Here is a 16,985-nt window from a genome sequence, read left to right on the forward strand (position 1 = left end):
AGCGATAGAAACAACTGAAACAGGCTATTCAGTAATTTACTAATGCAAAAAATACAGAAAAAACCTTGAATCCATTTTCGACCCCAAAAATATAGATTTAAAATGCCAGTTATTATTTCAGCTTACAAATCAAACATGGGATAACAATGTAAGTTTTTATGGGATTAACGCGTACAACAGAACAGTAATGCAGTGAGTGATAACAGGTCTCCCACTCCCTTTTCTTTTTTCTATGATGTTACTTGTTAAATACATCACGGGAAAAAATTTTATGGACTTTGTTTAGAGATTTAAAAAACGTTAATGGACTGTTTTATGTGAAAAACCCCTTGTGGTAGCTCACACAATGTAATTAACCTCGATTTCTCATTTCATTTTTTGTCGTAAGCGTGGCTGTGAGCAGTATAAGTAATCTCCTTACTTCATGTTTAAGGTCACACACAACTGCAAGCAATTGCAACAAAGTGAAAAAAAAGTTGAGAAATATTCTAAATTCAATGGCAGAGAAGGAGGGAGGGATTGTGAAGGAAGGGCATGATGAGGGAATGAATATGGCTATTGGTCTTCTGGAAGAGTTTGGGCTCCCATTGGGACTTCTCCCTCTTGCAGATGTGATTGAAGTTGGTTTCGTAAGGAATACAGGTTACATGTGGATTGTGCAGAAAAAGAAGGTTGAACACAAATTTCAGATGATCAGCAAACTGGTGAGTTATGACACTGAAATTACCGGTTTTGTTGACAAGAAGCGGATCAAGAAGCTGAAGGGAGTTAAGGCTAGAGAACTCATGTTATGGCCTCCAGTAAATGAGATTGTAGTGGACGATCCACCCACTGGAAAAATTTACTTCAAGAGCCTTGCTGGTGTAACCAAGACCTTTCCCGTTGACGCATTCGCTGCCGGGAAGTAAAAATAGGCACCGTCTTGTTCTTTGGGAGCCACCAGAGTCCAGAAGCTATGGGGGTTTTTTGTGCTGCTTTATGTTCTACTTGTATGCAATTTGTGTTGATACGGATTAATGATGCATTAATCATGCCAATATTCAACCAAACAAATATATATACAAATGTAAATAAAACCAAGTGACTTCATTATTCAGTGCAGTGGTCACTTCAAATCCAATTTGAACAACAACGGTGATGACATCCTTTGTCCTCTGATTATCAGATGTTGCCGTCAGAAACAAAAGCAGCATTAATAAAAAATAAAATAACCATTAATTCCAACAGGCAAGCATTTGTTAATTAATTCCAACAGGCAAGCATTTGTTAATCTCCTAGTATAAAGGAACAATAGTAGGGCTACTCCATTCACATATGACACACATCTAACGAGCTTTTGTGCGATTGAAAAGCAGAAAAGGAATAACTCAAGCTGCACAATTGCATTCCATCAGCCCAAATACAATGAACCCAATCGAGCTTTGCAGCCGAGGCATTGAAGTTTCTCCTTCTTGAACTGGTTCAAGGCCTTCACGGATATGGTGGAACACTGGGTCAGCTGCTTAACCTCGCCAAGGTAGATTTTATTAGATTTCTTTTTTTCTCGTTACTGGTACATGGCCTCCGGCCCCACATTAGAGGTTTAAATTGGATCTCTGAACATAAATTTTTTGATAATTTATCAACCCAACCATTGGTTAATTAGTAAAGGAGATTTTCTCCTCCCTTATTAAAGAAAAAAATAACATAATTTGAATTAGTATTTAATATTTAAATTGGAAATTGATCCGATTTGATGATTACAGAATTGATAATTCGAAAATGTAATTAAAATTTTTAAAATTCAGGACAAATATAATATCTCAACCATAGTTTAACGATGTTTAGTGAGATTAACCTTTATTTTAATTTATATTATTATTTAATAAGATTAATATAATTTTTAAATAATAAAATGACTTGAGCAATTTTGTAATAATACTATGACGTCAAGTTCGTTTTTATTAATTTTATATAAAAATATAAAAACCAAATAATATCATAATAATATAATTTACGATTTTTAATTATTTCTCTGAGTAAATTTAAATTTTATTGATGAGTGAGGCTAATTCAATTAGACATTTAAATGATAATACAAAATAACTAACAATTATGATAATTCTTTTATATTTTTACTGTAGACTTTTAATTTATACTTACAAATCAATATTTGGGTGGGTTTGTAAAGTATTTAAAAATTATATTTAGATGTAATTGTATCTCATGCATGAGTAATTATTGAATACCTCAATTATTGCTACCAAATATAATATAATAAATTAAAATATAATTACATTTTATCACTCAAACATATCTAAATTCTAAAAGTTAAAAAGTAAAATAATTCAAGGATTTTTACCGGATTGTTGGTTATGGGTGATTAGAGATTAAGCCCCAGCCACATCTTCTTTCAAAACAAAATATACCTCGCAGTAACTAATATTATTTGAGCGAATTCAATATACATAAGTAGAGATGGCAAGGATGCAGGAGAAGGAGATTTTTTGCTCGCCTCAACCTTCATCAGATGTACTTCTAAAATCCGATTCCAAATTAAATGTTATTTTTTTTTGTTTTAATGAAAAATTAAAGTTATACTTAATTCTAATCGAGATCTGATTCAATATGTTATAATCTTTATTTTTATTTACTTTTATCTAATAAAACAATAAAATTTAATGTTTTTATTATTAGCGTGCTCTATTTTGGTCACTTAGGTTTAAAGTTTTTCATTTTAGTCACTAACGCTTCCGTTAAATCACCAATTGTGACCTTTTTTCTATTGCAATAAAAACAAATTTAGCCCTCAACTTTACACATTTTGTCAATTTAGTCTTGATTCTTATAATTTTAAAAATTAAAAACTTTAAAAATTAGAAAATATTTAAAATTTTATTTTTGATAAAAGTACATAAGATTTTATAAAAATTACATACAAATTTATCAAAATATTTATAAATTAATATCTCTTTTTTCTCATTTTCTAACATAAAATTTATTTATTAAAATAATAATTTTATAAAAATAATAATCTTATAAATAAAACAAATTAATGGGGAAAACCATGAAGAAGATTTACATAGATTCAACTTTGCCCTTTTTTCAACATCAACGATCATCATGTCCAAGTTGGGTGAAAAATTATAGCCTAAGGTCAAAAAGGGAGAGAATTAATGTCTTTAAAGTTGTTTCTCAAAACGGGTTTGTTACGTTTGAGGTTGTGCTCGAAGGTAAGCATGATTGGGGATGTATAGGTTAGGATAGCGTCTTAGAGACCCGATAGGTGGAAGGCTATGCCAACAACTCTAAAACTAATTTCTAGTTCAATGGCGCAATGATGGAGGATGTGGAGACTAAGGAGTTCAGAGTAAATGTTATATTAGTGTCAATGGTTGTGGGTGAAGATAGTGCAAATTTGCGCAAATTTGACAAGGACTAAAGAGTAAGGCCACACATATAATAGAATTTATTATTTATAAAATAAACTAAAAAATTTGAATTTGGTTTAGATCTTGTTTGTGGGTTTTTAAAAAAATATTTTATCAAAAAGGGAGAGAATTAATGTTTTTAAAGTTGTTTCTCAGAATAGGTTTGTTACGTTTGAGGTTGTGCTTGAGGGTGAGCATAATTGGGGATGTATAGGTTAAGATAAGGTCTTAGAGACCCGATAGGTGGAAGATTATGCAACAACTCTAAAACTAATTTCTAGTTTAATGGCGCAATGATGGAGGATGTGGAGACTAGAGGTGCTCATGGGCCGGGCCGGGTTCGGGCCGAGCCCAGAAAAAAATTTCAGCCTGGCCCGAAATATGGGCGTAGAATTTTGCCCAGGCCCAACCCGGGAAAAAAGTCATAAGCCCGGGCCCGGCCGTTTTTTAAATAAATACCAAAAATTTATTTTAAAAATTAAAACAAAAATTAAAAAAAGTATTTTAAAAATATTTTAAAATTAAAAAAATTAAAAAAGTATTTTAAAAAAATTTTAAAATTTAAAAATTTTAAAAAAAGTATTTTAAAAGTATTTTAAAATTTAAAACATAAAAAAATAAAAATATTTATTATATTCGGGCTGGGCCAGGCCGGGCCCGGGCCAAAAAAGTGTTGCCCGATGCCCAGCCCGTTTTTTAATCGGGCCTCGTTTTTTTGCCCAACCCCATATTTCGGGCCTATATTTTTACCCAAACTCTCCCATATTTCGGGCCGGGCGGCCCATGAGCACCTCTAGTGGAGACTAAGGAGTTCAGAGTAAAGGTTATATTGGTGTCAGTGGTTGTGGGTGAAGATAGTGCCTAGTACTCCGCAAATTTGACAAGGACTAAAGAGTAAGGCCACACATATAATAGAATTTATTATTTATAAAATAAACTAAAAAAATTTGAATTTGGTTTAGATCTTGTGGGTTTTTTTTAAATATTTTATTTTAAAATATAATTTTAATAAGTAAATTTCATGTCAAAAAAAGAGAAAAATGAGTATTCATTTATTTATAATTGTGTATGTATTATTTTATAAAATCTTATTTATTTTTATAAAAAATGAAACTTTAAATGTTATTTTTTTATTTTTTTTATTTTTGAATTTTTAAGAAGTGAGACTAAATTGATAGAATGTGTAAAGTTGAGGGTTGAATTTGTTGAATTTTTAGAATTAACACTAAATTGATAGAATTTGTAAACATTGGAGGGCTAAATTTGTTATTATTCCTATAAAAAAATGCCACTATTAGTTATTTAACAGATGAATGACCAAAATATTAAAATTTGAACAAGTTAGTTACTAAAACAAAAAAATTTAAACATGGATGACTAAAACAAAAATACAATAATAATTGGGTGATTATTTTTAGAATTTACCCTATTGTTTTTTTGGTATAAGTATGCTAAAGCAAATATTAATAAAATTTTATTATTATATTTATATATAAAAGTATTTTGGTAATTATATTAATCTCGACTTCAATAATTGAAAAATTAAATCCAACCTAAAAAAAAAACCTTGATGGGGTCATATTGGAAGCGTTGGGTCAGGGTTTTTATGCCCTCCAATGGTTTAAAGCTGCAGGTTAAAAAGATCCAAACAAGAAAAAAGCAAAGGCTGCTGCAATGAAGAAAAAGGAAAACTTTTTCCATAAAATAGATTGAGTGGGAGCTTGCTTAACGTAACAAAGTTTGCTTTCCCAGGTTGAATGTGATTGACATACACATTCTGTTATGAGAAAGGAGTGGAGGGATCTGACTACCACGCCAAGCTAGTATTTCAAAGCTGGTTTTCATGTGGTCCACCTCACTTCATCCCAAGCATAAACTATTACAAAGATGGTTTTTTCATATGGATTCCAAAATGAAAGGAATCTTGGAATCTGCATGATGTTGATTTCAAGTAGTGAGCGTCAGTACGTTATAATGATTGATAGGTAAGGTTAGTGATTTTGGTTCAAGGATTGATTTTTGTGGACCTATCGATTGAAATTGCGGCTTGGGTGTTTCACAAAAATGGTAATGCAGTTCTCATTTTGTTCTCTGTCCTGTGAATTCTGTGATGGGAAAATATTTCAAAGTTTTAATTTATTTCCCTTCTCTCATTATTTATCTTATACGGATTACGATCATGTTGATGAAGAGTAATTACATCTGCTATAAATCAGATTAAAAACGGCGTAGTGTACCATAATTAATTTGGTCATAATCTTATGCCTTGTCAAAGATAACATAATGAAAGCCAACTAACTGCTGTCTTGTTTTGATATATCTGTTGCTTGTTAAACATGATCTCATGTGTTGTAATGATGCTTAATCCTACTGCTGTCTTGTTTTGATATATGTTGCTTGTTAAACATGACTTCATGTGTTGCAATGATGCTTAATCCTACCTTTGAATCTCATCACACCAATGGTGAAATGGAACCTGAGGAGTATATCCTCATGTATTCTTTTTCACCGAGGATAACTAATGGTGAGATCAACCAAAACCACCACAACCCTTAATTCTCACTGGAGCAACAAACTACAGTTGGTAAAAGCAATGCCCAACCAGGTTGTGCTTTTACTTTTAACTCCTACATTCCTTTTATATAATTGCAACTTTTTCCTTTCAATTAAAATTATACATAAACAACTTCTTTTTGTTATTATATGAAACATGTATAATTTTGATTTGTATACTAATTTAATAAATATATAATATTTATTATTACAAAATTGATAAGATTAAAAAATAATCTTAATGATTAATTACTTTTATATGAATAAAAATCTTTTACAAATTTTTTATATAATAAAAAAATATAGAAATGATTTATGATTTTTTATAAAATTTTAATTATTTAATACTAAAATTATTATTAACATAAATAGAATTTTAATATATATTTTATAATTTAGTATAAAATTAATTTTAATTATTCATTGTTTTTTTTAATTAATTAGTATTTATAATAAATTTAATTATTATTTAACATATTTTATTTTTAAAATATTTTTAATTAATTATTCTATTTATACATAAAATTTAACTTAATGTCATTAATAATCATTTTCCATTCTTACCACATATCTCACCTCTTATTTTAATCTCACTGTTATAGTAACTAATTTCATTAATATTATTTTTAATCTCATCGTCTATCCAAAAAGTGTAACACCCCTTACCCGAGACCGTTGCCGGAGTCGAGCACGAGGCATTACCTAACTTACTAGTTCGGAGCATAAAAATTTGCTTTTAAAAAATTTAATTCACTCACGTTCATTCAATATGTCCCTAAAAAGAAATCTCGAGACCCTAAATCATGCAATAGAAACAGTTCGAGTCCAAACCGGGAACATTAATAATTTTTCAAATACTAAAACAAATTAAAACAATTCATTTCATTATTCACAATAAAACTGTCCACATGCGTAATAGTCACTAATTTAATTATAACTCGAGTTTTCAAAACTAAAAATTTAGATCCGTAAATTTTCCCTGAAACTAGACTCATATATCTTCTTACCATAAAATTTTCAGAATTTTTGGTTTAGCCAATTAGTACAGTTTATTCTTTAAAATCTCCTCTGTTTCACTATTCGACAGCTCTGACCCCTCTTAACTAAAAATTAATCATCTCAATGAACAGAATTCGGATAATATTCTCGTTTGTTTCTATTGAAAATAGACTCACTAATGAATCTAAACATATAAATTATAACTCCAAATTATTTTTGTACAATTCTTAATGATTTTCTAAATTCAGAACAGAGAATTTCAAAAGCTATTCTGATCCCATCTCACTAAAATTCAAATATCTAAAAATATACAACTCTTTTGCTTACTATATTTCTTTTATGTGAAAGTAGACTCATTCAGCTTTAATTTCATATCTCATTCAGCTTCTAATTCAACTTCTACCATTTTTGGTGATTTTTCAAATTCATGTCAATGCTGCTGTCTAAAAACTGTTCCATTGCAAATTCTTACTCTTTTATCATTTCTTTGTATTAACTATCATTTAAACACACACAACACCAAAACACGTTCCTACATAGCCATTTCAATAACTAATCATTATCGAATATTTACTTGCTACTCCTTAGACATATCATAAGGATACACAGAAAATGACCAAGTCCCTATACATGCCATATAAATCAAAAAGTTGTTTAACAAAATCTACCGGAGTAAATCTGGATGGTGTGGTTGTTGATGTAGATCCGATCCTCCAAACATATATATATATCAATCTACAAGAAACAATAATCACACACAAGTAAGCTTACAGAAAGCTTAGTAAGTTCATAGGCTCATAATAAAATCTTACCAAAATTTCACTAACAATATTAATAAACAATAAAAATTTAACATTTCTTGCCAACCACAATCTCAAACTGTGAATCTATCCAATCGAGCTCAATATCAGATGTCAACTTATATTCCGACATTTAGCTTCATTTGCACTTACAAATACCTGCCAAATTAAGGATCGTCTTACGGATTTAAGTACATCGTTTGCCCGGTGCTATGATTTGCTTGAATATTTCACATTGCTATAACTCAGTATGGTTTTCTTCACGGAGATACCATACCTACTTTTCACAACTCAGTATGGTTTTCTTCACTGAAACACCATATCTACTTTTCACAACTCAGTATGGTTTTCTTCACTGAAATACCATACCTACGTTTCACACTTTGCCATGGATCCACCATGGACTTATTCGTAAATTCATCACTGGTTACCGAACGTATGTACTCAATCCTGCGTATCCCTTAATTTGAACTAACAATCTCATTTTATTCTTATTTTTACCATAATCATAATTCAACAAAAATATACGAATTGATACATTATATCAATCCCACATTAACAATTAATCATAAAAGTTCAACCATATGAACTTACTTGGGCCAATTTGTAGAAGTTGTAAAAGTTTAGAGACTAATTTGATACTTTCTCTTTTCCACGTTTATCTTCGGATTCCCGATCTATAATATAAATTTTTCCATTCATTAGCATCTAATTCAATACTAATTCACTTCACAATTTATGCCCTTCAATTTTCGAAATTATACTTTTACCCTAAAATTTACAATTTAGTCCCTACTCAATTAACACTTTAATTGATCTAATTTTTCTCAATTTACACCTTGTCCAACCATTTTAGACTACTATATTACCTTTGATATTCAAAACCACAACACCAAACCCTAATTCTAAACTTTTTTACAATTAAGTCCCTAAAATCAATTTCTATCAAAATTACTTAATAAGATCATCATATAATAAAATTAAAGCTTTAATTCCATATTAACTCATCATAAAAATCCAGCACTCATCAATGGTAACTTTAAAAATCAGCCATGAAATCAATAACTAATGAAATAATTAGTTGGACCTAATTGTAAAAGTGTCAAAATCATAAAAATTACAAGAAATAATCAAGAATTAAATTTACATGGTTCAAATATATAAAAAATCAGCTTGGAGGGACTCTTCAATGGCGTTTTTGGCTGAGAAATATGAAGAATTGCCTAGAAACTCTTTTAATTAAGATTTTTATTTGTTAACTTTTACAAAATTTCCAATTTTGCCCTTATTACATCACTTTTACAGATTTTTCTTTTCTTATGCCGTCTCAACTATCCTTTATTGGCATATTTATGCCTTAAGTCCCTCCTTATATATCACTTAAGCTATTTAATCACAATTTAACAAATTTTGCACTATTTTCAATTTAGTTTTTTTAATTAATTGACTATCCAAACGTTAAAATTTTCTAACGAAACTTTTATACTAACTCAATGACGCTCCATAAATATTTATAAAAAGATTTATGGCTCGGTTTATGAACTTGAGGTCTCGATACCTCATTTTAGACCCAATTTACCTATTAAATTCTTTTTAAATCACAAAATTCAATAAATCACAAAATTCACTAATTCAAAAATTCTTCTAAATTCACACTTGACCCATAATTATTAGTTTATTAAATTTTAAGACTCATTGGTCGGATTTAGTGATCTCAAATCACTGTTTCCGACACCACTGAAAATTAGGTTGTTACAAAAAGAGCCTCCATTTGGATGGGCAATGAGATTGGCTTCGGTGAGATTGAAAATGTCAGTGGCGATGAGATCGAAAATCACAGTGGCAGACTCAATGTCGAGATAGGAGTTTGGATTCAAATGTTGTGATAGTGATGAGATAAAAATAGAGAATAACCATTAGAGATATTAAATTAAAAGTTGTTAAAAATAATTATCAATATATAATAATTAAATTAATATTAATATTAATTAATAATTATTAATATATAATAAAAATCTAGGTTAAATGATAAATCTATATTATATTTATATTTATGTTAACTAATAATAATTAAGAATTACATAAATAACATTTATATTAAAATTTTAAAATAATAATAAAATAAAATATAGATAAGAGGGGCAAAATAGAAAATTTTCCTCTCACTGGAAGTCCAGTACCTCAATTGCAGCCCTCCCCTTCAGTGAAAATAGAAGGGTGCAGTAAGTTTGAAATTCTCACGGAGATCATCCAAAGGCAGACCAATCTCTACTGCAATTGAATTTTCCATCATTTTAAACAGCAGATGCCAACGCACTGAAAGCTTTGTAACATCAAAGGGACCCTTAGTTTGCCACTTCATTCGATGTTATGTTAGAGTAAGCACTCTAAATACATAAAACTTCTTTTCATTACAAACCACAAGGACAAGATTCATTGAACAGGCTTCTAAATGCACACAACTTCCTAGGAGATTGATTTTGACATTTTTCTAATGTTTAAGGGCTTATTCCACTTCTTTTGCTTGCATATAAGGTATATTCATGGTGTGGTTTTATGTACTTTGTATGATCATCAACGTCAGTTTAAATGCCTTCAATTATTACTAGCTTACCAGAATATCGCATTCCAATTTGGTGCGTTAGTCTAAACATATTGTAAGGCACACAGAGTAGTAGCGAGTCTAATCAAAGCACTACTGAAGTGGGGATATAGGATGATGACTGGAGAAAATGATGTCTATAAAACCCTCATAGCTCTTTTGATGTCAGTGCACCCATTGCAAATAGATTCATATTCAGTTATTTACTTCCATAATCATCGATAATCTTAGTGCAATGGCTACAAATGTATGCAAAAAAATGTGCTTGGCCTATCTCCTTGTTTTGTCCATCTGGATTTCACATGCCCGCTGTCGCCTCTCAATGAGGAACATATGCTGAAGAGGCATGAGGAATGGATGGCTATGCATGGCCACGTCTACACAGACTCAGCCGAGCACGAGAAACTCTTTGCAATATTTAAGGAAAATGTTGAACGTATCGATGCTTTTAATAACGGTGTGGAGAAAGGATATAAGCTAGGTGTAAACAAATTTGCAGACTTAACTAATGAGGAATTCCGTTCCCCACACATTAGTTACAGATGCCAGTCTTTTAAATTGATGTCAAATTCAAAACCCGTAAATTTCTACCATGGAAATGTAACCGCTGCGCCTACTATTGTGGACTGGAGGAAAAAGGGTGTCGTGACCTCTGTCAAGGATCAAAGCTCATGCGGTGAGTGAGAATTCATGGATTATAAGCTAGTCATTTGTTTTATTATCTTTTACTTCATGGCAGGTCAATATATGGTACTTGTTATATCTTGCGTCAAAATACAGGATGTTGTTGGGCGTTTTCAGCAGTAGCGGCTATAGAAGGCATAACAGCACTCAAGAAAGGGAAGTTAATTTCATTGTCAGAGCAGCAACTTGTAGACTATGATATCAATGGTGAAAATGAAGGATGTGAAGGTGGCTTTATGGACACTGCCTTTCAGTTCATCAAAAGTAACTATGGCCTAACATCAGAAGCCAACTACCCTTACTAGGGATCGGAAGGAGCTTGCAGAAAGGAGGAAGCAAATCCTGCAGCAACTATAACCGGCTACGAAGATGTACCGCCTAATAACGAAAAGGCCTTGTTACAAGCAGTGGCCAACCAACTAGTTTCTGTTGCTATAGAAGGAAGTGGATGGTCTTTCCAGTTTTACAAGAGCGGGGTCTTCTTAGGGGAGTGTGACACTTACCTTGACCATGCTGTCACGTTGGTTGGGTACGGAACCAACTCGGATGGTACCAAGTACTGGTTCGCGAAGAATTCGTGGGGCACTAACTGGGGTGAGAAAGGGTATATGAGGCTAGAGAGGGATGTTGCTGCCAAGGAAGGCCTTTGTGGCGTTGCCATGAAAGCTTCTTACCCACTTGCATGAAAGAAGAAAATATTATTGGAATACTGTTATATTAAGCTGCAACCTGTCAATACCAATATCATGTTATTTGTCTGAAGGTGTAAAACTATTGTAAAATTTGTGTTATGGTAGCTACGCTTGTGATAGCCCGAAATAGGGCCTAATTGGAATAGTGGTTTCGTAACCACAAATCCGAAGTGAAATAGTTTTATTTTATAAATTTTTATTAGTTACTGATTGATTGAAATATTGTGTGAAAATATGGATAGAAAATTTTAATGATTTAGTGCCTAATTGAATTTTTAGGACTAAATCGAGAAAAATGCAAAGTGTGTCTAATTAGTGATTAAATGACTTAATTGAATTATTGCATGAAATTGGAAGTGTTTATGTGGCAATTAGACCATAAATTAGTGTTATGGACACAAAAGGGTATTTCTAGAAAAATATTTAAGTAATGGGTCAAGGGCATTTTTGTCCAAATTGAATAAAAGACAAAATAAAGATGAAAACAAGTGTTCATCTTCTTAAAAAGTTGAAGCTTGCTGCCGAAATTTTCATGTTATCATAGCTAGGGTTCTTGGTTTTTCTAAACTCAATTGTAAGTGATTTATTGCCCCGTTTTTAATTATTTTCGTATTTCTATGCTTATTGATGCTTGAATTTCATGTTTCTACTATTTAATTTAAATGAAATTAAAGTTTAAAAATTGACCCATTCATGATATAATTGTAAATTGATTAGTGATGTTAGATAATGAATGTTTGAAGTGTTAATTACAAGTTTTACTAGATGAATTTCAATGAAAATGTTGAAAAAGGGCTAAATTGTGAAAGATGGTAAAGTGTGCATAAAGTTGTGATTTTGTGAAATTGAAGGCTGTTATGAGCATGAAATATGATTTAGTGAAGTTTGAAATTTAAGAATTTAGTGAATTTTATTTTTACGAGCTTAGGGACAAAAGTGAAATTTTTGAAAAGTTTTGGGGAAATGTAAATTTTCCAAAATGTTGTGTATGAATTGTATTTGAATGAAATGTTGATAAAATGTATTAAATTGTGTTAATATAGATCAAGAAAGAAGAAATAGTGCAAGTGATCGGGGAAAAGAGAAAGTTATCGACTAAATTACAAAAATAGTCGTTTTGCATCTGAGGTAAGTTATGTGTAAATAATAGTAATATATTTTATAAATTGTGAATTTTATTTGATATGTGAATCAATATTGAATGTGGAAGGAAAATTGTTCATGAATTATTCAAGTGATAAAGTGTTTAAAATAAAGTGTTAAGTGTAAATTCCCGATTAAACTTAGGAATAGAAGTGGATACAAGTGACATGTCACTAGAGATCAGTGTTACAGTGTTACAGTGAGTACCGGGTGCTAGGTGATCTAGCATGTGTTGCAGACACCTGACAGCTTGTGTGAGCAGGCCCGTGGACATTTCCAGTGTTATTGATCGGTGGTAGCTTCGGCTACGTTTCAGTGGTAGCTTCGCTACATAACAGTGGTACCTTCGACTACATTTCAGTGGTAGGTTTGGCTACATAACAGTGGTAGCTTCGGCTACATATCAGTGTTACACTTATGTGCTAAATCTCTACCTATCTGTGTATATTCCGAGTGTTCAATGGGATTAATAATGAGTTAAAGTGAATATGAAATGAAGTGTGTATGCAGGTACATTTGAAAAGAATGAGCATAGTGATAAAGGTTAAGTGTGAAAATGTATATGCAAGTGAATTGGTAAGATTGTGCATGTATAAGTGATTGAAATTGCTAAGAAATGTTTTGATTATTTATATGTTAAAAGTGTTAATTATTAAATGAGTAATTATTGTTTACATGTAACTTACTAAGCTATTAGTAGCTTACACCTTTCTTCTTTCCTTTGTTTTATAGTGATTTGAACTTGATCGAATTGGGAATCGTCGGAGCTCGTATCACACTATCATAATCATCTCGGTATTATGTGCTTTTCAAAATGTTTAAACTATGGCATGTATAGAGTCTTGATCATTTTGAGCATGTTCAAATGATATGGCTAAGATTAGCTATTGAAATAGGTAGTAAAGATTATGTTTTGGTATTATGTATGTGTAAATGGTAGCTAATACAAAGAAGCAGTTTCTTTGACAGCAGCAGTGACGTGAATGTGAAAAATCACCATAAATAGTAGAAATGGAATTAGAGAGTGAATTATATATGGAATTAAAGCTTATCAAGTCTATTTTTATATGAAAGAAACGGTGTAGGCCAAGGAATTCTGTATTTTGAGATATTTGAATTTTAGTGAGAATGGGTCAGAATGGTTTTTGAAGTCCCCTGTTCTGACTTTTGAAAATCATTATAAATTGTAAAGAAAGAATTATAGGTCATAATTTATATTTCTAGATTCCTTAGTGAGTCTATTTTCAAAAGAAATAAACGGTAACCTTATATGAATTCTGTACAAAGAGATAATTGATTTTTAGTGGCAAGAGGTCAGATCTGTCGAGCTGTGAAACAGGGGATACTTTAATAAATAAACTGTACTAATTGGCTAAGTCAAAAATTCTGAAAATTTTATGGTAAGTAGAAATATGAGTCTAGTTTCAGGGAAAATTTACGGATTTAAATTTCGAGTTTCGTAACTTGAGTTATAATTAAATTAGTGACAGTCGCGCAGGTGGACAGTTTTGTTGTAAACAGTGAAATTTAATTTTAAAAGCAAATTTTTATACTCCGAATTGGTAAGTTAAATTGGATAACATCTCGTACTCGATTCCGGCAACGGTCTCGGGTAAAGGTGGTTACAAACTGTAAAAAAAAAACAGCAATAAAGTGTTTGATTTGATGATCTGCTACTGTTGAGATTCCATTTGATTTTTTTGGTTTAAAAAAACCACTGTTTGCCTGTTGTCACCCTGTAAGTTACTGAAAGATATAGAAGCGACGTTTCTTTTCTTTCATTTGATGCGGGCGTAAAAATTGTTAAAAGCTGCTCCACATCTAATAATGAATATTACGTGTCCAATCAATAGATTCTCTCAAGGAATCTATTTTGCATTAAGGAGTAGCCGAAAAGTTCATAACATAGGATGGTCATTATTAAAGTAATCTCTGTCTTTCAAGGTACACCATGAAGTAACAAATGAGAATTGATCATGCAGATGTTGTTTTATTAGTTAAAACTTATTAGGGGGAAAAGAAAAATGAGATGGTCTGCTAGAATGGTCCTTGCTGATGCCATTAATCAATCTATATATGTGTAATGAGCTCTTTCCCCTCCAGGAAAACAATTGTGACCATTTCTTCTAACTAAATGCTGGTTATATATATATGAGTAGAAAGATCAAAGGAAAGTGAAAGCTTTTCTTTCTGTTTCAAGGCATTTGGTAATAAGTACAGAACAATAATCTTGATGAAACTGTGCACATATACCCTTGTTTCATATAGGTTTGTATGAATAAGCTGATACGAACATAACTTTCTGTCTTTTTTTCCTGAGGATAGCTAATTGGACTTCTAGAATACTTAAAAGAGGACTGTTCACTATACATGCTGCATAGACAGCTTCATAATATATTATGTGTTTATCTTCAAGCAGTTGGGTAAGAGGCTTCCATTGCGATACCGCAAAGACCTTCTGCAGCATCAATGTCTCTCTGCATTCTAATGTATCCATCCTCACCCCAGCTAGTGCCCCATGAATTCTTCACCAACCAATACTTGGTCCCGTCTTCAGCTTCTCCATAGCCAACTGCTGTAACCCCATGGTCAAGGAAGGTGGTGCATTCGCCAGTGAAGACACCACTTTTGTAGTGTTGGAAGTCAGACCCACCAGCATCAATGGCAACTGAAACCGGCTGGTTGGCCACAGCTTTTAACAGTGCTGACTCGCTGTTTGAAGGTACGTCTTCATAACCAGTGATCTTGACAGCATGGTTGGCTGATTTTTTCTTGTTGCAGCTTCCATCAACTCCTTCATAGGGGTAATTGGTTTCGGTAGTAAGTCCTTTATTTAAAATGATAAATTCAAAAGCATCATCCATGAGACCACCATTGCAGCCTTGGTCTTCGCCATTGACATCACAATCAACTAACTCTTGCTCTGATAGTGAGATCAATGTACCAGTTTTGAGCTTGTTAATACCTTCCATGGCGGCCACAGCTGAGAACGCCCAGCAGCATCCTATATCATCCAAAAGAAACAATTAGCATTATGGAATCATAATCATTTAAAGTTGTTTCACAAATTGTTGTTACTTACCACATTGGCCTTGGTCCTTGATGCCGGTCACAGCTCCTTTCTTTCTCCAATCCATTATAGATGGAACTGCACTAACATTTTCATACCTGAAAGAAGTTGTTTTCAAAGCTGCAACAGTGTTGGAAGATCGCATTTTGTACCCATTTCTCATGGCTTTAAACTCTTCATTGGTCAAGTCCGTAAATTCATTAACACCTAGCTTGTACTTTTTGTTGGTATCAGTATTGTGGGATTCGATATACTCCATATTTTCCTTGAATATCTGGAAACGTTTCTCCTTCTCTGCTGCATCCTGATAAAGTCTGCTATAGCTAGACACCCATTGTTCAAACCTGTCAGACATAGATACCTCAGGAACAGAACGGGACGAGGCCTGAGAAGCCCAAATTCCCAAAACAAAGATTAAGGCCAAACATTGACTTATCGAAGCCATTGTTAGGGAGGAGTAAATTTCAGGAATGCTACAGTGAAAGAATGTGAGCTGTGAGGGATGCCAATCCTAAGATTGTATGTAGTTTATATAGAGAGGAGTTCTCGAGCCACACTTCTCCCATACTAGCAACAGACAAAAAAAAACCTCAATCTACGTGCCCTGCAAAATATTCTGACGAGGACTCCATGCTAATTTCGTTACCCGATAAGATTCTAATTCGTATCTAACTTAAATTCTTGGATTTTAAAACTTCTGGCAATAAATTCAATAATAGATTCCAGACATCTTCAGATTGCATTTACATGTACCGTTCATCGTAGTGAAACTAAGAGTCACCCAAGAATAAAGAAATAAATATAGGAATATATTCCTTTTAAACCTGTTTGTTTTTCTGCAGAGTTTTAACATAATTCAATACTTCTTATTTTGATGGAATTATTAGTAGTTATGTTCGTGACAAAATTAGGATCCGAAATATTCAATTTTCATTAAACAATCTTCTAATATGAAACGGAAGAAGTGATGGCTAAATTGTGATAATATAACATCCCTACCTAGTCATAATCAAAGTGCCATTTTTGGCTGTA

The 16,985-nt window shown here is 32.0% G+C and overlaps 2 protein-coding genes and 1 pseudogene across 2 annotated transcripts; 2 read left to right on the plus strand and 1 right to left on the minus strand.

Annotated features, from left to right (window-relative positions):
- The first annotated feature begins 455 nt into the window (after nt 1-455).
- On the plus strand, nt 456-1,128 carry LOC121217739 (uncharacterized). Its single transcript, XM_041093868.1, has one exon. The coding sequence runs from the start codon at nt 498-500 to the stop codon at nt 906-908; it is 411 nt and encodes a 136-aa protein (XP_040949802.1). The 5' UTR covers nt 456-497; the 3' UTR covers nt 909-1,128.
- Nucleotides 1,129-10,599: 9,471 nt separating this feature from the next.
- On the plus strand, nt 10,600-11,761 carry LOC107944678 (senescence-specific cysteine protease SAG12-like; annotated as a pseudogene).
- A 3,286-nt stretch (nt 11,762-15,047) lies between these two features.
- LOC107944677 (senescence-specific cysteine protease SAG39) lies at nt 15,048-16,462 on the minus strand. The gene is made up of 2 exons (XM_016878497.2): nt 15,966-16,462; nt 15,048-15,887 (listed from the first exon to the last, which is right to left on the minus strand). Exons 1-2 carry the CDS (start codon nt 16,396-16,398, stop codon nt 15,295-15,297), a joined length of 1,026 nt encoding a protein of 341 aa, XP_016733986.1. The 5' UTR covers nt 16,399-16,462; the 3' UTR covers nt 15,048-15,294.
- Between the last annotated feature and the right edge of the window lie 523 nt (nt 16,463-16,985).

The sequence above is a fragment of the Gossypium hirsutum genome, chromosome D05 (assembly GCF_007990345.1).
Source record: "Gossypium hirsutum isolate 1008001.06 chromosome D05, Gossypium_hirsutum_v2.1, whole genome shotgun sequence".
In the NCBI taxonomy this organism is placed as follows: domain Eukaryota; kingdom Viridiplantae; phylum Streptophyta; class Magnoliopsida; order Malvales; family Malvaceae; genus Gossypium; species Gossypium hirsutum.